At 37.8% G+C, this 24,402-nt stretch overlaps 1 protein-coding gene across 2 annotated transcripts in view; it reads right to left on the bottom strand.

Moving 5' to 3' along the window:
- EML4 (EMAP like 4) overlaps positions 1–24,402 on the bottom strand; it is a 147,301-nt gene that overhangs the window by 10,336 nt on the left and 112,563 nt on the right. For both annotated transcript variants that reach the window (XM_025868128.2, XM_025868129.2), the window contains 6 exons: positions 21,980–22,131; positions 20,326–20,451; positions 20,108–20,239; positions 19,321–19,388; positions 5,947–6,035; positions 4,520–4,617 (listed from right to left, as the gene is read on the bottom strand). In XM_025868128.2, coding sequence (XP_025723913.1) covers positions 4,520–4,617; positions 5,947–6,035; positions 19,321–19,388; positions 20,108–20,239; positions 20,326–20,451; positions 21,980–22,131 — 665 coding nt within the window. The remainder of the gene's footprint in view (positions 1–4,519; positions 4,618–5,946; positions 6,036–19,320; positions 19,389–20,107; positions 20,240–20,325; positions 20,452–21,979; positions 22,132–24,402) is intronic.

Below are 24,402 nucleotides of genomic sequence, written 5' to 3'. Positions count from 1 at the left end.
GCACCTGGGGGCCTCAGTCACGCATCTGACTCTTGGTTTCAGCTCAGGTCATGATCTCAGAGTTATGTGATCAGGCTCTGCTCTATGCTCAGCATGGAGTCCGCTTGAGATTCTCTCTCCTTCTGCCCCCCCCCCCCCGCCGACTGCGCGCACATGCACTCCCACTCTCTCAGAAAGAAATCAAACTGCTTACACACTCAATACAGGATACAACCATGAACCCCTGAATCCTACAGTTTAATCAAGCCACTTTTTTTAATATGTACTGAACACTAAGAAGATGGATGTTTTCATGAGAAGTAAAAGAAAAAAGGTTATTCTAAATTTTATGGTCTAATTAAAGGGCAGAAAATGCTACAGATCTGGTAAAGTAGGTTTGGGGTGTGCGCAGGAGGGAATGCGGAGAGCACAGGGGCAGCTGAAGACCGTGTGCTCCCAGGGGCAAACGTGGAAAGTGAGAGGGCAGGCAGGTCACAGAAGAGAAAACGAAAGGTTGCCACAGACAAAGAGTATAGAGAGATGACTCCATTCTCTCCTCCTCTCCATCCCTCAGCCCGCCCAGAGAAGTCAGGGTTAGGAGGAGCCAATAACTTTTTTTTTTTTTAAAGATTTTATTTATTTGACAGAGAGAGAGAGAGACAGCGAGAGAGGGAACACAAGCAGGGGGAGTGGGAGAGAGAGAAGCAGGCTTCCTGCTGAGCGGGGAGCCCGATGCGGGGCTCGATCCCAGGACCCTGGGATCATGACCTGAGCCCAAGGCAGACACTTAACGACTGAGCCACCCAGGCGCCCCAGGAGCAGATAACTTCTTGGAAGATCACTGTGGTTCCTTCAAAGAGAAGGTCTGGGACCAGCCATGTGTAGTAAGCAAACTTGAGGTGTTTGAGGTTGCTACATAATAGCAAGTAAATTCAATGAATGGAAGAGCAAGTTTTGTGTGTTTATGGAAACTGCAGTGGAAGTTCCCCAGGGACCTCTGAGAGTTAGACTTTACAATCAACATAGAGTAAGTCAAAGCAGAAAAAGGCCAAGAAGTAAGAGTCATCATAAGTCCAAGGCCAGCAAGGATAGAGTACAACCTGACTGCATGTATGAATCTGTCCCAAGAAAGTGTTATTCAGGTAGGTGGTCAGCAATGAATCACAGAGGCAAACATGGACAGCACCCATAATGTCTAGGATAGAGGGACCTGAACCAAGACCAGTTCCAGTGGCAGCTATTGACCTACTGGGGATGTACGTGCTAAGCTTGCTCACCTCCTGATTATACTCTGGTTTCACATGCATATTTTTGCCAGAAGGGAAGTACTGGCTGGAAGATGGGCATGTCCTGTCCCCTTGGCATTTATATACCTTATTTTAAATGAATAAACTAGCATTCTGATTCTGAGTTGGTTTCCTGAGGCTTGTTTATAGATAGAAAACCTGATTGGCCAGAAGAAACTAGGATTCAGTCCCTTACCAGTTTACAGCTTTTAGAAATTGGTATTTTATTTATTTATTTTTTAAGAAGATTTTATTTATTTATTTGATAGATAGCAAGAGAGGGAACACAAGCAGGGGGGTGGGAGAGGGAGAAGCACACCTCCTGCTGAGCAGGGAGCCCGATGTGGGGCTCAATCCCAGGACCCTGGGATCATGACTGGAGCCAAAGGCAGACGCTTAACGACTGAGCCACTCAAGCGCCCCAGAAATTGGTATTTTATAAAAAAGCTTTGGAGAACTTGCATAATGTAAGTCCATTTCTCTAAAATGGATCTTGTTTTGTTTCTTAGCTTATGACTGTGAGCAAGGCCTTGGCCTGTAACAACCCTGTCAAGCATGCCACTCCCCTCTACCAGGAAGTACTCGTTTGTGTTCTAAGGTACCAGTCATCTTCTCAACTGACATTTGCACATAAAATGATGGCATGAAGAGGGACAGGTTCCAACTGCTTGGTTAATTTATTAAAGGGACATTCTCTAAGGTTCTAAATATGTTCCTGCAGCTATGGTGGTTACTTAAATATTGACTAGTACTAGGAAAATATTGGAAATAAAATAGAAAACAGCATTTGTATTTGCAACTCTGAGAGTAGTTCCTAACCTTCACAACAATCCTATATAGTAGGAAATGTTATAATGTCCAATTTTAAGATAATAAAATTAAAACTCAAATAAGTTAATTACTTGCCTCAAGTCTCAATCTAGTAAGTGGCAAAACCAGCATTAGCTCTGTTCTGTCTGTCCTATACCCTAGCAGACAACAGATAAAAGCAGTTAACATGAAACTCTAAGACCAGCTGGTGGAAGCAGACAGCAAGAAGTGAGAGCTGGAAGCAAAGCACAGAACGTTAGATAATTAGAAAAGCAGAGTAGCTGAGCCTTTCATTACAGCCTCAAGCAGTACTATCAACTTTTAACAGTTCCTAAGGATATCTCAAAATAATACTTTCAAATGCTTTAAAGATAAAAGCTGCCTAATTGGAGAAGGCCAAGTCTTATGCAATTGATAAGCTTGCCATTTCTCAACACTTCCAAGGTCATTCTCATTATTCAGTGTCATATACTGCTGTTTCCTTTCTGGATCAGTTGTACTGTAAGAGAATAGGACAATGAGATATGTACTGAAAAATCTGAGGCATTCATATTACACTGGAGAGTCTGCTCTACTAAGAGAAGAGGGTTCAGGCCCTGGATTTGCCACCAAGTCAAGGTGTGACCAAGGACAAGTCTTTTGTCTGAAAGTCAGTCTCTACATCAGTGAAATAAGAGCTGAGTCAAGTGTGTGCTACAGGGCTACCTGTAAAGTTTTATATGATTCCATAAGATTAAATTTTAATTGATATACTGTTTATTAAGACATGGACTTTTAAAAGATTGAGGTAGAAAATTAAGAGAAACTTAATTTTTCTTAATTAAGGTTAAGGAGCCTGGTAGGGTAAACCTCAGTAACCTGAAAATTCCTTCAGTGGAACATATCATTTGCTCATGTGGTTACAATGAGGCATTACTCTACTATTTCCTATCACAAATATTATGATAATAAACTGATTAAAAGAGATTTCAATAAATTAGTGGTTAATGATTCATAATTATTATCAAGGCAAAAAGATTATTTTGGATAAATTCTGAAACTTTGATGTTGCTTATAGATCAGTTTATAGGCTGGTTTTAGCCTATGGTACAAAATAACGTGTGTTCGCACACACATGTATGCGCACAAACTAAACAAACAAATCTCTTCTTTGAATAGTAGTAAATGGCCTGGATTTTGCTTATGTATAGGCTTCTAAAAACTAATTCTTTTATTTATCCCCCTAAAACTATTTTGTGATCTGTGCTGCCACTAACCACTAATTCATCAAGTAATTTTCTAATCCTTTCCTAACATACACCTTTCCTAATATAACACCAAGCTACCTCATTTTCTATAAAAATAATAGTTAACACATATTGAGTACCTATTATTTGCCAAGCACTATTCAAAGTATTTTATATGCATTAATTTATTTTAATCCAGTGAAGTAGAAACGGCTGTTATCCTCATTTTATAGATGAGAAAACTGAAACAGATTTAAGTAACTTGCCCAAGGTCACACTAGCTTGTAAGTGGTGAAATAAGAATTCAAATCCAGGTGGTTGAATCTCAAGTTGGCGCTCTTAACCACTATGCTGTATTGCCTGCCTTTCTTGTCCTGCCCTCAGCTCAAATGTATACTTTTTGAGGACAAGGAATAAATCTTACATATATTCCTGGTGTCTAGAACATTTCTCAAGTTAGCAGAATGCCTGCCATAAGGTAAGTACTCAGTACGTCTACAGAATTAAATCAAGTCTACCTTAAAATGATAACGAAGTCGATCAGAATAAATTAAAGGAAATATGCTTCTGTTAACTCTCTTAATGCAGACAGATCTCCATATAAATTGCTTTACTTTTAGTGGTAAAAGAGGTGATACAGGAAATTGCAGGGTGTTGGGGATGGACAGGAATGTGGGACACTGGGATTAAAAGTGAGATACCCTTTCATTTCTGACTCACTCCATTTTCAAAAAGCATTATTCTAAGGGTTTCCTATGGAAACAGCTTTAAGAAACTGCCTTTAATCTAGTCAAACAGATATTAAACTCCCATCAAAAGAAGAAACATTTCTAAAGCACATAGGGAATGACAATATTCTGCTGTTAAGTAATGTTTTTTTTTTTAAAGATTTTATTTATTTATTCATGAGAGACAGAGACAGAGAGAGAGAGAGAGAGAGAGAGAGAGAGAGGGGCAGAGGGAGAAGCAGGCTCCCAAGGAGCAGGGAGCCCGATGCGGGACCCGATCCCAGGACTCTGGGATCATGACCTGAGCTGAAGGCAGACGCTTAACCATCTGAGCCACCCAGGCGCCCAAGTAATCTGTTTTCAAAGAGATTAAAGTTTAAAGCAGTTAAGGACAGAAAACAATGGATACATCAATGTAAAAATTTAACTTACTAAAAGTAAAATGTTCCAACACTTTTACAGCTTAATTTATTTTACTTTAACTACTTACAGTGCACTTTCCATGTCTGCTATATTTTCTTCCATTTTCTGAGACTACATAGAGGTAAATAAAGTTGTCATGAGATCCTACCGCCAGGAGGGTGCCATCTAGAATGAGACAGGAAAAAGTGTTAACTAGAGAAATGTATTGACAGATTTGCTATTTTATTGGATCTGTACTAAATGAATATTTTACAAATGTTGTTAAATCTCACTAATTTAACTGTTATTTGGTATTTGACGAATGAATCCTTCCATCACTAAGCAGATTTGAAAAACATGGCCATCTAGTCCAGTCATTTCTTGGAGATACTCACAGGTCTTGGACTCTAGGTTCATCTCCTTCTAGTTAGCTACAAACTGGCTCCAGGGTTAACTTGCTCTTATGGGTCTAAGTACACAGTACTCATAAGCTGAGTGTTCAATTGCTCATTTCAGCTGAGCACATATGACCTCTCCAACTTGGGAAGCAACTACGTTCTCTTCTTTTATGGTCTCTTCTATTGTTCTTACCATGTAACAGATGGTCAATAAAGTCCAACTGATCTTTGGATTTTAATTGCTATGTTTGTAGTAATTTGCTAGTACAGCACTAAAAAAGCCAAGACAAACAGAAAACCTTTTCTGCTTTAAGATAACTTGCCAGGCTTATAAGCCAGAGCAAATACTCTTCCTTCCATGTTCAACTCAGAGAATAGTATTCTGTGTTTCCTTTTAAACTCAGAAGCAATCAAAAAGATCCTCTGGATCCCACACTGATCCAACAACTACTGGGATATATTTTCAAATACAAGCAAATGTCACTCACACTAACTCCAGAGAAGAATGATATGAATCAAAACCGTATTAATAATGGGAAAAAAGAATGGGAATATTATGGGAACATAATTAACATTCTGAATAAAGTATAAAGAATTATTCAAATAAGGCTAAATGAGTATCAAATTCTTGAGTTTGAGTATTTTATCTAATTAACAAAACTAACCAATACTATGTAGCCAGTAATGCAACTAGATTTTAAAGAGCTTGAACAGCCTATAATAGTGCATATTTTGAATATTACTATAATTTATTTTATATTTTCTTACATATAAAAAGATTACTAAATAGATATAACATTCAGCCTAATACAAATTCAAAATTCTAAGTATGTGTAATTCCCCCAAAATAGGATTTGATTGCACTGTATTCTGCTTTCAATTGCAAATGCAGTTGTAACAGTTCATTCTAAATTTGATGATTTAGAATGTTGTTTAACTTTAGAAGATCTTTTGCAGTTTCCTGCAACAGAATTTAATCTGATGTTGGGGGAAACATATTCAATAGTTAACAAGTTTAGAGAGTAAAGAAAAAGTCACTAGTCAGCTTTAGTGGAAGTGAAAATATGCAATGACAGAGAAATGCTGTGAATGCCAGGATGGGGGTAAATCTGCCTACCTACTGAGTAGCGCATCACAGAGAGCTGTTCATTCCCATCTGTGTGGATAGAAACTAGATCTCTGGTTTCTGCATCTAGAACAAACCACCTGTTAAGAAGTAAAAATCAAAATTTTCTTCAGATGTTAGCACTTAAAGAAAAAAACGATTGATTTTTTCTCCCTTTTAAAAAATTTCAAATTTTAATAATGCCCTTAAATATGACGTTTCCATCATCCATTGAAGGATAAATTCATTTTGCAAAATGTTGCTAAATACAATATACATATATGGGCCTAAGCATGTTCTCATTTCTATTTAGGTATTCACTCAATGCCAACTGGGTCTCTTTGCTAGGTAGCATCTAAACAGAAAGTTAAGATGATAGGATCAGTGTTCTTGAAGATTAGAGATGGGGAAAAAGAACCCAAGTGAAACAAAGGACAATTAAGGGCCAATCTGTGATGGTGACCATATATAATAGAGGAGCTCACAGAAAAGAAATGAACAACAGAAGACACAGAAAAACCTTTAGGAAGGACGTAGGATAAGTTGAGCCGAACACTGAGGGAAAGAGGTACAGGCGGTTCAGTGGCAGGAGGAGGGACAGCTGCATAGCTATAGAGATGGGAAGGAGCACAGACAGATGACGGTGGGAGGGGAAGGCAGAGGGCCCTTCGTTTAGTGTGATTTCAAAGGAACCAGCAGGGGGTGCTCTGCCTCTCCAATACCTCCACATGTGCACACAGCTCTGAATTCTTTCAAAGATAGATTATTGTTCACATTTACAGGAAAAGTCAAAATGTAAAAGCCTTTTGAGAGGTAAAATAAGGGTTAAATTCAACTATATAATAAATGACTTATCAAATCTTTTTATAAGAGCACTTGAAGGGGCACCTAGGTGGCACTGGTTAAGCCTTGGACTCCTAGTTTTGGCTCAGGTCCTGATCTCAGGGTCCTGAGATGGTTCCCTGATCAGCGTGGAGTCTGCTTAACACTCGCTCTCCCTCTCTCCCTGCCTACCCCTGCCACCGTGCTCACTCACTCTAAAATAAATAAATCTTAAAAAGTGGGGCACTGGAAGGGAAGGATGGTGCTTCAGAAAAGCATGGCAAAATACGAGGTATAAAGCAAAGACTGGCAACTGAGGACAGACAACTAGAAACTGGGTAAGTGAGAGGAAAGCAGGTTATAAACAGCATACACAGCTGCTTCAAAGAGTTTAGAGTTGGGCATGGCCTGGCTCAGATCAGTCACTAAATAAATATTTGGAGAATGAATAAACAAATATAAAGTAAGTCTTGAACATGACAAAAACCAAGTTTTAGGAAGAATTATTTAATAGTGCAGTGTGTAGGAAGAAATGTTTGGTGTGGAGAGAACGGGACAAGACTAGCAAGTTTTGTTTTTAAGATGGGAAAAAAAATCCACCACTAAAATAAGCTAATACAGAAATCATATTGACAGTTCCTTGTAATTTTAAAACTAATATCCAGAAAGAGACCATTTCCCCTTCAGAGTAAAAGAAATACTGTTTAGGAGAGAGAAAATGGCATGAAAGAATTAAAAAAAAGTTTAGTGATGTTGTTTAACATGCCTTAGTGCATGCAAGGTAGAAGATGTGAGACTAAGACGTCAACTCTGGGACACCCGGGTGGCTCAGTCATTGGGCATCTGCCTTCGGCTGGGGTCATGATCCCAGGGCCCTGGGATCGAGTCCCACATCGGGCTCCCTGCTCCGTGGGAAGCCTGCTTCTCCCTCTCCCACTCCCCCTGCTTGTGTTCCCTCTTTTGCTATGTCTCTGTCAAATCAATAAATAAAATCTAAAAAAAAAAAAAAAGACGCCAACTCTTACCATCAGTGAAATCCCTCTCGAATTAACATTCATGAGTGAATTTTAGTAACTTGTGAGCTATGGGTTGAAACTTCTAGGTAGCTAGCCTAATTCATAAATTCTGTCTTCTACGTTGGTAAGAGAAATGGCTTCTATTTGTGAATACTTGAGTTAAGGCCAATAATAGGAAATTGGCACTCTGAAGCTCTATGCTGCATGTTTAGTCATCATTTCCATTTCAAAAGGTGTGTTACTTTACTGCAACTGGACAGTACCCATAGATTATAGGTTTCTTCTGAGAATGTAATTTATTAATCGATTTTTATGGCTACCATCGTAGCCTCTGAGGCAAGAAATGCCAAAGCTGATGCCAAGTGAACTGTGAACTACCTTTTCAGAATAAGGGTATAAAATATTCCAACCAAGACTGATCAGACCTAAACAATGAGATACAGTGCCACTCTGTAGGTACCAGATTTCAAGTTTTTTTAATGAGTTTATGGAAACTTTATTATCTTAGGCATCTGAAAAATTACCGTTTTAAAAAAAGATTTTATTCATTTAATTGAGAGCGAGTGAGCACAAGTAGGGGGGAGGGGCAGAGGGAGAAGCAGACTCCCCACTGAGCAAGCACGGAGCCCGACACGGGACTTGATCCCAGGACCCTGAGATCATGACCCGAGACGAAGGCAGACGCTTAACCAACTGAGCAACCCAGGCGCCCAAAAAATTGCCATTTTTTATCTGAAGAGCCCCAACTACCATTCCCCTTGACCCCAAACTGTTTTAAGACTTTTTCCAAGTCAATTTAATCTTCCTAAGAAAATTGCAAATAATTTTCTTTTTGGAAATTCCCTTAAAAAGTAGGAAACAAAACAAAACCCACAACAAACCCCAGAATGTCTGTTGGTGTAACATGTAGAAACCTACAACTCTGAATTGTTGACAGATTAGAGATGGTAGCTATCAAAAAACACTCTCTAAAAAACAAACCTGTCTACTTTTTCTATTTCTTTAATTATATATCAGAGGTTAATTATCCTACTTTAATCAAGTAATTTTTAGTTAATAATTTAATAACTCTGTTATAAAAAAGTGACTTCCATAGGGATCCCAGCATAAATTTTAAAGTTCCCACCCTTTCCATTGCATGAATTATGTTCTACCTTCAGAAAAGACTTTTGGGCTCTGTCTCTAAGAAATGTATGGAGAAGATAACAAATCCTCTAGCAAAGGGAATTTTCAAGACGTTTTTAAGTTTCACGATGTTGAACTGTATTCTTACTTCAGTCCAGAGTATATACACTGGAACCAAGCTTCTGCTTTAAGATAATTTGGAATCATTATCAGGCTTTATATGGCCTAAAGGACCTAATGCATCCTTCTAAATGTAATTGCTCGGTATCACAGAGGGGAAATCTTTGGTGATATATTTAAATTACTCTGACCTGTGGGTCACGTACCAAAGAGTAGTACCATCATTTATCTCGACTTTCTAAAAAGACACTATATTGATTTCCTCAGTGGCAAGAAAAGAATCAAGATTTTAGAGATGGAAAGTATCAATTTTAAAGTCCCTAAATGAATATATATGTTTATAACAGGAGTTAAAAAAATATTCATTATAAAGTGTGTCCTCTGGGTGGCAGGTTTGTAACCCCCCCACCCCACCCTGCGCCACCCCCTTCCTTCTTCATGATCTTCTACTTAAAAGAATAGGAATAATTTAGTATCAGAAAAATGTAAAGTCAAAACAGGGGGAAGAGAAGCCTAATTCAACTCTCTTATTTTACAAATAAAAACAATGAAATGCTCGGATTTTAAAACATCTGACCAGTCATCAACCAACTAGTTAGGTTGACAGAGCTTCTGGCCCTTGTGCTTTTCACTAATATCACACAAGGGAAGGGTATGATTCCATAGAAAGTGTTCTCTTTCTAGGTCTTTGAGATACATTAACGTTTAGGGATCCAGAGAAAAAAGGAGTTAGCCAAGGAGGCAGAAGAGAAGTTTATAATCTAACTGGGGAGACAGAGTGAGTTCATAAAGTGGTAAACAGTTAAAGTAATATGAATTATACAAGTTGTAAGGATTATGAAGTCTCAGAACAGGGAGTAATCACAGAGGAGATGGGTGGTCTAGGATTTCATCACATCAAATATGGCACGAAATAAACAGAGAGCAGTAGACAAGAAACCAAAAAAAGGGTTGGCATGTATATAAAGGATAACAACTTGACCACTCTAGCTGGAGTGGTGAGGAAAAGATTTTTAATGAGCTTTAAAGGCCAGGCTAACGAGTTTGGATTCCACTGTTTAGGCATCAAGAAGAATTTAGGAATGGGGCGCCTGGGTGGCTCAGTCGTTAAACAACTGCCTTCGGCTCAGGTCATGATCCCAGGCTCCTGGGATCAAGCCCCGCATTGGGCTCCCTGCTCAGTGGAAAGCCTGCTTCTCCCTTTCCCCCTCCCCATGCTTGTGCTCCCTCTCTCTCGCTTGCTCTCTGTCAAATAAATAAAATTTAAAAAAAAGAAGAAGAATTTAGGAATGTGCTAATCCAGTTGGCTCACAGTTTCCCACATTTGCTCAATCCATTCCTCCTGCTTAATATGAGCTCCTCACTCTTCACTGCTTCCTCAAGATCCAAGAACTTCAAGGCAGGACAAATACCTCTGCTGTGAAGCATTCTCTGACCACCAAGACTCACTGTAATTTCTCTGTTGATCTTTAAGTATTGGTGCCCGTTTATTCAAGTAATATTACAATACTAATAGGAAATGCTCTTTATCTCTTTATGTAGTATCTAATTAGGTTATAATCTACTTGGGGTTGGGACCAAGTCTCATATTTCTTTGTGCTACCCACTGCATCTAGTCAGTGCTTTACAAGTTGCTGGAACTCAATAAGCATCTGAAGGGTGACTCAGAACTGGACTTATAACAAGGCAGAACTCAGGGAGATTCATGCTGATGGAGTTCAAAGACACTGTGCACAATGGGAAATGAGATCAGGAGTACCCGTGGGCCAAGTTAACACCAAACTGCAGAGGAAAAAAGCTATTCTTTTCTAATTAAAAGCTTTCTCTTTTAATTATGTCAAAGAAAAGTCTCTGCTAACGCTAATATGTCTTTGATTACCGCTCCTTTTGAACAGCAGGAGCATTTCTTAGACTCAGAACTTTACAGCCAACAGTATTTTAGCTACACTGCTGGTTTGCTGAAGTGACAGCCACCATCAAAATTGAGGAGTTGAGTCAGATCACTTAAATCTCTCCAGGTCTAGGATTTTGTGATTCCATGTCAACAACTAAATTCTTTACCTACCCACTCACCAGGCTCACTTTCCCAGCCTGCTTCCTTGTCAAAGCTATCACTATTATGATCACTGTAGACCAGAAACTTCGGGATCTTCTTTGAAATCACCTCTCTCAGTCTGTCCACTCCCCTTTACATCCATATATGCTATATATAGTTGTTCTATATACTGACTCAATTTTAGTGATTTCTTTCTTTGAAACAATTTCCAACTTTAATCCTTGCTTTTTATTTTCCTTATCATCACTTCAGGTCTATTGATTTCTCTAATTTCGGGTGTCTCACCCCCATTTACCAGCCTATAAAAGGACTATGGCAAAAATGCTGTTGGTTTGGAAACAGAACTGGGTCCAAACAAGACCAGAGTAAAGTTCTGTGTAAGGTGCCTGGAGAATTCTATCTGAATTGATATAGACCTGATATCCTGATGGGATGGTAAATATATCCGTGGTTCCACCGAGGTCTGAGGGTGGTAGGTAAGTAAGTGCCTTTAGAGAAACTGGTTTCAAAAAAGAGGAAGGGGAAGGATATCAACTGGGGTCTTGGAAAAATCAAGCAGAATATATTTTTAACAATTCAGAGATTATAAACTTTCAAATTCTTAACAGTTCAGGTTTACACATATTGTTAGCTTTATGAAAAACTAAATCCCATCAAGAAGCCCAAATTTTAAAAATATGAGACAATATATGGTAAATATACAATGGAATATTAATTTGCCATAAAAAAGAATGAGATCCCAACGTGGATGGACCTAGAGGATAGAATGCTAAGTGAAATAAATCAGAGAAAGACAAATACTGTGAGTTCACTCATGTGGAATTTAAGAAACAAAATAAAGAGACAAACAGACTCTTAAATACAGAGAACTGGCGATTTCCAGAGGGGTGAGTTGGGACAGATAAAGAGGATGAAGAGCACACTTCTCTTGATGAGCACTGAGTAATGTAGAGAATTACCGAATTATATTGTACACCTGACACTGATAGAACAAAAAATGAGAGAATGTTATATTTGAAAATCACATGTGGGGTGTGGTGCCTAAGTGTAATTTGTTAATTAAATGGTTATAGTTACTGGTTTGACAGATCTAAGATTTTGGTAACTAATGATTAACAGTTACTAGTATTTACTAACTTTCATCCATTTATATACTTATTACCCTGATACCAAAACCAGGCAAAGGCATCACAAGAAAACTACAGACCAATACCCTTTATGAATATACATGCAAAAATCTTCAACAAAATATGAACAAACTGAATCCAGCAACATATATACCATGACCAAATAGGATTTACCTCAAGAACACAGGTTAACATCTTAACTACTCCATATTAACAAAGGACAAAAACATGTTATCTCAATAGACCAAAAAAGGTATTTGACAAAATCCAAAACCCTTTCATGATTAAAAATTCTCAACAAACTAAGAATAGAAGGAAAATTCTTCAACATGACAAGCAGCATCTATGAAAAACCTACAACTAACATTATACTTAGTGGTGAAAGGCTTTCCTTCTAAGATACTTCTATTAAGTACTGTACTGGAGGTTCTTCTACTTACGACAATTAGACAAGAAAAAAAGGCATTCGGATTGGAAAGAAAACACTTTGTAGTGTCTACATGGTCTTGCCTATAGAAAATCCTAAGGAGTCCACTAAAAAACTATTAGAAGAAATGAGTTTAGCAAAGTTGCAGGATACAAGATCAAAAGATGAGAAGCAGTTGGATTTATATATTCTAATAAATATTCTGAAAATGAAACTGTTTTCTCAATTTAATTTAAAATGGTATCAGGAGAATGAAATACTTAGGTACAAATTTAACAGATGTGCAAATCTGCACCCTAAAAACTAAAAACGCCTTGAAAAAGAAAAGCAAAGCTGGAGGCATCACAATTCTCAACTTCAAGTTATATTACACAGCTGTAGTGATCAAAATGATATGGTACTGGCACAAAAACAGACACACAGATTAATGGAATAGAAAACAGAGATAAATCTGCAACACAAGGTCAATTAATTCTTGACAAAGCAGGAAAGGCTATCCAATGGCAAAAAGTCTCTTCAACAAATGATGTTGAGAAACTGGACAACCGCATGCAAAAGAACGAAACTGGGCCACTTTCTTACAAACCAAACACAAAAATTAATTCAAAATGGATTAAAGACTGAAATGTGAGAACTGAAACCATAAAAATCCTAGAGGAGAACATAGGCAGTAACCTCTTTTGACATCAGCTGTAGCAGTTTCTTTCTAGATGGGTCTCCCAAGCCAAGGGAAACAAAAGCAAAAATAAACTAGTGGGACTTCATCAAAATAAAAAGCTTCTGCACAGCAAAGGAAACCATCAACAAAACTAAAAGACAGCCTATGAAAAGAAGATACCTGCAAACGACATATCTGATAAAGGGTTTGTATCCAAAATCTATAGAGAACTTAATAAAACTCAACACCCCAAAAATGAATAATCCAGTTAAAAAAATGGGCAGAAATTTATTTTTTTAAAAAGATTTTATTTATTTGACAGAGACACAGCGAGAGAGGGAACACAAGCAAGGGGAGTGGGAGAGGGAGAAGCAGGCTTCCCACGGAGCAGGGAGCCCGATGCAGGGCTCAATTCCAGGACCCTGAGATCATGACCTGAGCTGAAGGCAGATGCTTAACGACTGAGCCACTCAGGCACCCTGGCAGACATTTTTCTAAAGACATTACATATGGTCAACAGATGCATGAAAAGATGCTCAACATCACTGATCATTGGAGCAATACAAATCAAAACTAGAATGAATTATCACGTTACACCTGTCAGAATGGCTAAAATCAAGAACATAAGAACAGGTGTTGGTAAGGAAATGGAGAAAGGGAAATTCTTTACACGGTTAGTGGGAATGCAAACTGGTGCAGCTACTCTGGAAAACAGTATGGAGATTCCTCAAATTAATAATAGAACTACCCTATGATTCAGCAATTGCACTGCTAGGTATTTACCCAAAGATACAAAAATACTAATTCAAAGGGATACATGCACTGCAATATTTACAGCAGCATTATCTACCATAGCCAAATTATGGAAACAGCCCAAGTATCCACTGATTGATGAATGGATAAAGAAGGTGTGGTATATATACACAATGGAATATTAGCCATAAAAAAGAATGAAATCTCGTCATTTTGCGACGACATGGGTGTAGCTAGGGAGTACTATGCTAAGTGAAATATGTCAATCAGAGAAAGATAAATACCGTATGATTTCACTCATATGTCAATTTAAAAAAAACAGCACGGCACCTGAGTGGCTCAGTTGGTTAGGCATCTGCCTTTGCCTCAGGTCATGATCCCAGAGTCCCAGGATCAAGTCCCATATCAGGCTCCCTGCTCAGCAGGAAGTCTGCTTCTCCCTCTGACCCTCCCCCATCTGGTGTTCTCTCTCAAATAAATAAAATCTTTTTAAAAAAAGAAAATAAATAAAAAACAAAACAGCGGCACCTGAGTGGCTCAGTCAGTTAAGCATCCAACTCTTGATCTCTGCTCAGGTTATGATCTTGGGGTTGTGGGATCAGTCCCAAGTGGGGCTCTGTGAGTTGGCTCGGGATTCTCCCTTTCCCTCTGCCCCTCCACTGGTTCATGCATGTATGTATGTGCGCTCTCTCAAATAAATAAATCTTAAAAAAAAAAAAAGGCAAAACAAATGAGCAAAGGGAAAAAAGAGGGGGCAAAACAAGAAACTACAGAGAACAAATTGATGGTTAGGAGAGGGGAGGTGGGTGGGGGATGAATTAAGGAGTGCACTTGTGATGAGCACTGGGTGTTGTATCGAAGTGTTGAATCACTGAATTGTACATCTTAAACTAATATTACACTTTTTGTTAACTAACTGAAATTTAAATAAAAGCTTAAAAAAATAAAAACTAAAAACATTTTTGAAAGAAATTGATCTAAATAAATGGAAAAACATCTCCTGTTCATTGAAAGACTTAATACTGTTAAGATATTGACATTCCCCAAACTAATCTACTAAAAAAAAATCTCTATCAAAATGCCAGCTGGTTTCTTTGTAGAAAGTGACAAAACTGATCTTAAAATTCATGTGGAAATTCAAAGGATCCTGGATAGCTAAAACAACCTCAAAAAAGAACAAAGTTGGAGGTTGGAGGACTCAAATTTCCCAATTTCAAAATTTACCACAAAGCTACAACACAAGGTTGTGATACTGCCACAAGGATGGATATACAGATCAATGGAATAGTATGCAGAGTCCAGACAGAAACCGATACATTTATGATTTTCAACAAGGGTATAAATACCATTCAGTGGGGGGAAAATGGTAGTGTAACAACTGGATATCCCCATGAAAAAGAATGAAGTTGGCTATCTACCTCATACCACATACAAAGATTAGCTCAAGATGAATCAAGAGACCCAAAGGTAAGAGCTAAAACTATAAAATTCTTAGGGGGAAAACACAGAAATAAATCCTAATGACCAAAAGACAAGAGGAAGAACAGATAAACTGGACTATATAAAACTTTAAAAATTTTTGTCGCAAATGTTACTGTCAAGAAAGCGAAAAAAAGACAACCCTTGGAACAAGAGAAAATATGTACAAATCATATCTGATAAGGTACTATATCCAGAATATATGAAGAATCCTTAGAACTCAACAATAAAAAGACAAACCAATTCAAAGATGGGCAGAGGATCTGAGTAGACATTTCCTAAAAAGGTTATCCAAGTGGCCAGTAATTGCGTAAAAAAGATAACATCATTCGCCATCAGAGAAATACAAGTCAAAACTACAACAAAAAAGCATTTTGCACCCATTAGGATGGCTATACTCAAAATACAATGACAAGTGTTGGTGAGCATTTGAGAAAACTGGATCCCTTATACTTTGCTGGTGGAATCGTAAAATGATGTAGCTATTGTGGAAAATAATTTGATTATCACAAGATCCAGCAAGTCTACTCCTCGGTATATGCTCAAGAGAGTTGAAAACATGTCCACACAAAAACTTGTATATGAATGTTAGGTGAAAGAAGCTAGTCACAAAAGACCACATATTGTAGGATTCTATTTATATGAAATTTCCAGAATAGGCAAACCTATAGAGACAGACCAGTTGCCTAGGGTTGGGGGAAGTGGGTGAAGATAATGAAGGGTAACTGCCAATAGGTACAGGGTTTCTTTTTGTGTTAATGAAAATGTTCTGAAATTAGCTTGTGATAAAGCCTGTGAACTTACTAAAAACTATTAAACTGTATACTTTAAATGGATAACTTTTACGGTATATATCTCAATAGAGCTGTTAAAAAAGAATCCTTTATTATGTGAGGATTGGCATGTTAAGGAAGAACTATGTCCACTTAGGGCTATATGTTTTTTCCCCTTAGAAATTAGAGTAGTAATACTTTATTTTAAATGACAATTTTATTTATCACTGTGATAATTTACCCACACTTGTGCTTACTTCTTGATTACAAGAAGTAATTTCTAGATTTGGACATGAAAAGATCTTTAAACATTTTGCTAGTCACCTTTTCTAGATCATGCACAATTTGGACATGTGTTGCATTATATTAAAAAAAAAATTCCTTGCCCTAGGTGTAACTTATTTTTAGGCTGAGGGGTCAGTAATAATAATCTGAATGGCTACACTGAAGAATTTTCAGTTTTAGACACTACACAGCCACGTATTCACAGACCCATGTAAAAAATAAAAATAAATGAGAAAGTTCTCCAAGAATCAACTGAATCTAACCAGATGCGAAACCAAAGACAGGAGTAATGTATAGAATAGAATGAACATGGATAACTACATCTCCCTTAGGTTCTAAATAATGTCCACCTTTTATTTAGTTATCACATCACTCTCATTTATTTATTATTATTTTTAAAGATTTTATTTATTCATTTGACAGAGAGAGACACAGCAAGAGAAGGAACACAAACAGGGGGGCGTGGGAGAGGGAGAAGCAGGCTTCCTGCTGAGCAGGGAGCCCGATGTGGGGCTTGATCCCAGGATCCTATGATCATGACCTGAGCCAAAGGCAGATGCTTAATGACTGAGCCACCAGGCACCCCACATCACTCTAATTTATAAGGTGTTTCTTACTCACAACTCTAAGAGGAAATGCTTGGCTTTAGTTTAAGTCACGTAAACTGAGTGACTTTTCATTTTAAGCTTATTCATGATGACTTTGCAGCTACATAAATCTTAGAAAGTAACTTCAGTGAATTTAAATCAGGTAAATTTCTCCTTAAAAATTAGGGTTCTGTATATATTGTGTACATGTACGTGCACACACCCCCAGCTCCATTCATCAAATGAAGCAGTGTCTTAATGATCCAAATCCCTCTAGCCTTTGCACTCTATTCAGTGTTTAATTCCTTTGTATGTATAGTATGTGTTTCTAAAGTATGTCAGCCAGTGATTTAACCTTCAAAGGTAAACTTTCCTTACAATATTTCTAAGTAATGCTAATAACACCATAAGCGCATGTCAAAGATTATTAATGGAGTAGTGGAAAGCGATCAGCTTTGGAACCATATGGAATCTGAGTTCAAATCCTAGCTCAATCACAAGTGATAAGCTCTATGGGTCTTGGTTTTCTGTCTGTGCGATGGAGATATCAATGAATATTTTGTTGCACTCTGGTGAAAGTTTAAAGAAATATATAGAAATAATTTAGTGTAAGGTCTTGACTTCAGCATTTGTGATATTTGTTCATCTGCCCAAAAAACAGATCTGACGTGAACTCATTTGTGGTTTTCTGGAAACGAGTTTAGTACTAAAGTTCAGGTTATTTCTAATGTGCTTAACACTTTTTTGTAAAATAGAAAATAATTTCCTTCAAATCCTACAAAGTGACTTGCCGTACACCTGACTAAGGTGAAGTAATAATCTAATATCAACATGCATTTTGGAGAAATCTGAGATAGTATGGCTGCCTGTATTTGCAAGTTTTCACCAATTACTTTCCCTCCCTAGCAGCCTAATTCTAAAATTCAGTTCTTTCAGAATCAAATAGCATCTTTATTACACATCCACGTTTCAAAGTTTATCACTAGAGACCTGTTTTCCCATGATTTTTTTTTTTTTTTAAGTAGGCTCCACACCCAGTGTGGAGTCCAACACAGGGCTTGAACTCACAACCCTGAGATCAAGACCTGCGCTGAGATCAAGAGTCGGACACCTAACTGACTGAGCCCCCAGGCACCCCTCCATGATTCTAGATTTTGTAGTGCTGTATAGGAAAAGGAATTTGAATGTTTTGACTTTCTAGAAGTGTTAATTTGTATCCAACCAAAGGGAAAAACGTGCTATAAAAAACTCCAAATGACTAAATTTAGAATTAAATGAAATGATTTGAAATTATCTGTCATATAAACAAAAGTGTTCACAATAGTTTCACCTCATTAGAAACCAGCATTCCACATTTTCAACGGGTTTAACTTTTGGAAATTTACTTCATATTTTTCTTCTGCCTCTTTAATAAAGAAATTAAGTTATTTATGGATGAAGGCTACTTCCTAGCAGAGGCAATAAAAAGGACTCAAAAATACAATAAATACATGTTACGTAATAACCTTAGAAAAGTACTATATGAGGTCTGTAAAGACAAGCAGTAACAATTTCGGGAAATATACTTTTATAATCTAACATTAAAAAAAGACAGGATGATAAAACCTACAGAATAAATAATTTATAAAAGCTCAACTGGGTTATTTCAGTTTCAGTTCCCTTCCCTAAAAGAAAATGAGAGAAATTTTCTGACACCATATAAAATTCTTCCAAGGAGGGTCAAATCGGCTGAATTATCACCTTTTGAAGGAAGTCTATCCTGACCACTCTTATCTTTTGCAACTGCACCCCCTCCCAATCCCTCTTGCTCAATGCCCCACCCCCATGGCTTTTAACATTTTCTAATTTAGATAGTTATAATGTTTATATTTTTATCCCATCTCCACACAGACACTAAAATGTGGGCTCCACAGGGCAGGGATTTTTGTTTTGCACTCTGATGTCGCCTGAACGCCCACAGTACCGTCTAACAAATGGTAGGTGCTCAAGAATTACTGAATGATTGAATGAGGATACATAACAGATAAGAGCAACAAGCATATTCGTGTGCCACTTAAAAAGATTAATTCTCTAGATCAGATCGAGAACATTCCTGAATAATGATTAAACATCCCACCACTTCAGAGTACTCAGCTCACATTTCCCTTCAAGACCCTACCTGCCTGAGTGCGTTCCTATGGCCACCACTGTGCCACTTGGATGAAAATCTGCACAGTGTCCTGGTTCCTAGAAGAGAGACAGACAGCTGTTGGGGAGTACATGAGAAAGTCTCCCTAGATCTATGGGAATAGTGGCAAAAACATCTGAAAATAATTGGTTTCATATAAACATGGAATTCCGATCAACTTTATTGTAGCCAATGAAAAATACTACACTGATATGAGAGGAAAAAGAATTTCAGAGCAGGAAGGGGTATGTTGGCAAAGTGGTGAGGGTAAAGGACAGCCAGCTCGTGGCTAGGCAGTGGAACAATAAGGATAATAACAACAAACATGTATACCGTTCTTTAGTCTGCAAAGAACCTGTATACACCTTTGGGCTAGAAAAGGTGGATATCTGGGTGGGGTAGGGAGAAAATACAGTAAGAGATCAACTCTAAAAGAAGATAGTAGTCTGTTAGTGAGCAGCGCTTACTGAATCCAACTGCACCACCACCAGAGGCCCAAACATTTCTTTAACAATTAATGCTCCATAAATATGTCAAATCTTTTTTTATCTACTGAAGCTGACAGAAAAATTGAGCTTTTGCCCTAATTTGCTTCTTTAGAGTGGGTTCATGTTATACTTTGTGACTAAACATTCTCCCCTTACCTCATCCCCTTTACTGAACTATATAAATACACTTGGTTTTAACCAATGCTGAGTCCCTTTTTCCTTCGCTGCTCCCAACTGCCATTTTAGGGAGTTTCTGTGGGAAGATTATGATCACATTTTGCTTTACTCACATCTACGAGCCTGGTCCATTCTAGCCTGTGTTCCACTGAGTTCCACATGCACACCTGTCTGTCCTGAGCACACGTCAAGAGCAAATCTTTGAAGGGATGTGTGGCAAGACCCCAAAGCTCATCTGTATGACCCTGAAAATGAAAATATACCCATTGTTATAAGAAACAGAGGGTATCCTCAAAAATATTCAGTTAATGGTTAAAATAATACATCTTACCTGCACTTCTATTTGGAATCCATCATTAAATGTTCCCCGTAAAATGAAATTTCGTGATGTGCCTACTAAAAATTGATCTGCCTTTCCTTCCGCTACAGCTCTGATTGTTCCATAATGATCAGGAACCTAAAAAATAAATTTATAAAGTCACCAGACACATAACAACATGTATTAATTACTACCTGAAGACTGCATTTATAGCTGTAAGCAATTACGGGGTAATAAATGACAGAACTCCAAATCTGAAAGTCACATGGTAATATTATACTAATGAGTTTATTTGTTCAATTACATTTTATTACACAGAAGTTATCATGCACTATCATCAACATTCTTTGCTTTAGTCAATTTTAAATTTATATTTTATATGATTTCAAGAGTTGGGTTAGGTGTAGGGGAAAAAAGTTCTATTAGACTACATGAAAAATGTGGTCTGGTTTTGTTATTTACCAGTTATTTTATTTGGGGTACACCATCTAGCCTAAGACAAATTTATCTATAATATGGGGAAATAATAATATATATCCTACCTATTCTTGATTGTTGTAAGGAAGAAAATAAAAGAATAACACATGTGAAATTTGTTAACTAAAAAGCAATATATTGCGAAGTGTTACAACTGTCCTTCATAGGACTCCTTGGGAGATCACGCTCATTTAATGCACTACATGGTATACTCTCGGTGAATGGTGTATTAATAAGATAATAAGTCCAAGCAATGACTCTGAAATAATGCAATTCTTCTTTATGAAGGAGGACCCAAAGTGACTCCTAAAAGCACAAATAATTGAATTCCAAAGATAATCCAAACTGATGTTAGAAATGGCAAAGGGAGGAATAAAACAGATGGTGTAGCTTTTGATTACAAAGGATATGAGTTATCTGTGGAAAAAAATAAATAGTAAAGGAAGTGGCATTTCCATTATGAACCTAAGTTTGTGATAAAGTGACTCTTTTGACTTCTTGTCTATCTTCTTGGAAATAAAACCCAACAGCAGTACTTTTGGGATCTTTTTTTAAGTAAAGATTTTGTCTGGAAAACGTGTTGAAAACACTAAGCACAAATTCAAAGTTTAAGTCACCAAAAAAACAGAAGCAATACTAAACTCTGAAATTTGCTCTTGCTTTGAGAAACACTGACCTATAGAATACTATTCTTAACCATTTCACTTCCAGAGACCTCAATTCAATTAGCAAACCTTCCCTGAGCACAGAATACTTGTCAGGTGTGGTAGATACTCTTGGTGCACGACATGAAGTGGACACATACACAGATAATTAGCGATTATCATTAAGCCTCTTGTTTAAAAGATTATTTTCAAGTTTTAAAATCAAACTGGTTATTTTTTATACCTTAGAGTTGGATACTGTATCTGGTGAATGTCTGCATGGTTATATTTTTGGATCACTAAAAAAATAATCTCAGAAATAAAAACTAGTCTGCCCTATATATATATATATATATATATATATATATATATATATTTTTACTCTTTCCAATTATTTTGTTTAATGAATACTCTTTTTATTTCTTTTTTTTTGAGAGAATGAAATGATAAAAATGTGTACCAATTTACCAGGAAAGTGTGTTAACTTATTGTGGGATGAACACAAGCATTTAGAAGACTTAATATTTAAAAATTTTCATCCTTACCTCTATTTCTCTTTCAGGATTCAGATCATGATCCCATAGAATTATTTTTCTGTCTTTCCCTCCTCCAGTTAATAACATTCCATTTCTCATCTGACAAAGTGTGAACACACTGCCATCATGAGCTTTGATTTGTTTGCTGATCTGATAAACACCTAATAAGATGAGAGAAAAAATAAAAACACTGATATTTTCCATCACTCTAGTGTCTTTTTGGAAGAAAACTTTACAGAATAAAGAATCAAAAGTTCATCCTTTTCCATTTATGTTAATATTTAGTTACTCTGAAAACATTTCAAAATAATTCTTACAAAAGGATAAGCTGAAGTAGTGATAATTCCACAGACAACAGAGGATACATTAGCTTCAGAACTTACTATCTCTTATAATCATCCTACCTGGTAGGTAGGGTAGGTATTACTTTTCTGATTTTAGAGCTGAGGACACAGATGTATAGAACTGGCTTAACCAATACCACATAGCTAGTGACAAGGCCGTGATAAGGACTCAAGTCCATTCAATGTTCTTTTAAGCTTCCCCAAAATCTTCATTTCCTGCTGAGGTAACAGCCATAATATTTAACATTTAATAACCAACGTTGGGACGCCTGGGTGGCTCACTTGGTTAAGCGTCTGCCTTCGGCTCAGGTCATGATCCCAGGGTCCTGGGATTGAGCCCAGGGTCAGGGTCCCTGCTCCACAGGGAGCCTGCTTCTCCCTCTGCCTGCCGCTCCCCCTCTGGCAAATAAAAAAAAAAAATAACCACTGTTGACGTGGAGGCCCTCTGCTCTGCCAAGGATTGCCCCTTTACTTGCTAAGAAACGGAGGACTGGGAATGGTACTGGGAGGGAAGTGGGCACTAGCAGCCTGGAGCAGTGGCTTTTGACCAACTAGAGTAGTATTTTAAAAACCAGTTAGGTTGTACCAATGTGATGGCTGAATGATAGCCCAGCTTTCTTATTTTTTTTTTTTTTTAAGATTTTATTTATTTATTTGACAGAGAGACACAGCGAGAGCAGGAATACTAGCAGGGGGAGTGGGAGAGAGAGAAGCAGGCTTCCTGCTGAGCAGGGAGCCCGATGTGGGACTCGATCCCAGGACCCTGGGATCATGACCTGAGCCGAAGGCAGATGCTTAATGACTGAGCCACCCAGGCGCCCCCAGCTTTCTTATCTTATATGCCCATAGCATATAAGTACTTTACAAGTACCCAGGGAGGGACAAGGCAGGGCCATAAAAAAAATATCTTAAGTCCACGTGGAGATTAAAAAACAATTTACACACACACACACACACACACACACACACACACAAATGACCACTGAACAACATGGGTTAGGTGTACCAACCCCTTGTGCAGTCAAATATCTGTCTATAGCTTTTGAGTCCCCCAAAACTTAACTACTAATGGTCTACTCTTGACAGGAAGCCTTAATAATATCAATAGTCAATTAACACCTATTTTGTATGTTGTATGTATTACATACTGTATTCTTCCAATAAAGCTAGAGAAATTATAATAAACAAAATCTTAAGAAGAGCACCTGGGTAGCTCAGTTGGTTAAGCTTTTCTGCCTTCAGCCCAGGTCATGATCTCAGGGTCCGTGGGTAGAGTCCCACATCAGGCTCCCCGCTCAGCAGGGAGTCCACCTCTTCTTCTCCCTCTGCCCCTCCCCCCTGCCCAGTACTGTCTTTCTCTCAAATAAAATCTTAAAAAATACATTTACAGTACTGTACTATAAAAAAATCTGCACATAAGTGGACCCATGCAATTCAAACCCACCTTGTTCAAGGGTAGGCTATGTATGTATATATGTGTGTATATTATATATAATCAGATCCTTTTTCTTTATATTATTTATTTATTAAGTAGCCTCCACACCACATGGGGCTTAGACTCATGATCCCGAGATCAAGAGTCACATGCTCCACTGACAAAGCCAGCCAGGCACCCATCAGACCCTCTTTTTTCAGGGTGAGGGTAAGATTTTTTTTTAAAAGATTTTATTTATTTATTTGACAGAGAGACACAGCGAGAGAGGGAACACAAGCGTGGGGAGTGGGAGAGAGAGAAGCAGGCTTCCTGCTGAGCAGGGAGCCCAATGTGGGGCTCAGTCTTGGGGCCCCTGGGATCACTGACCTGAGCTGAAGGCAGACACTTAGTGACTGAGCCACCCAAGAGCCCCTGAGGGTAAGATTTTAGTACTCAAACTATAACCACTTCATTTCCTGAGAACTACTTCTTTGGTATTCATGATACCTTAACTCAATGAACCTCTTTGTCTGGCTAGTGAGACCGGCAGAGCAAGAGTAAAAGCTCTTTGGAAGATACCCTATAGAATTAGTTACTAAGTTAAAAATGGGAAGGCAGCACCTTGTTTAAATATGGCCAAAGTAAGTCAATAAGTAAATCTCATACCACTTGGA

This window comes from Callorhinus ursinus, unplaced genomic scaffold (genome assembly GCF_003265705.2).
Source record: "Callorhinus ursinus isolate GAN/ISIS: 27379988/994484 unplaced genomic scaffold, GSC_fseal_2.0 scaffold10, whole genome shotgun sequence".
Taxonomy (NCBI): Eukaryota; Metazoa; Chordata; class Mammalia; order Carnivora; family Otariidae; genus Callorhinus; species Callorhinus ursinus.
The sequence above is the reverse complement of the archived record's forward strand: the minus strand, read 5'-3'. Positions and strand labels throughout refer to the sequence as shown.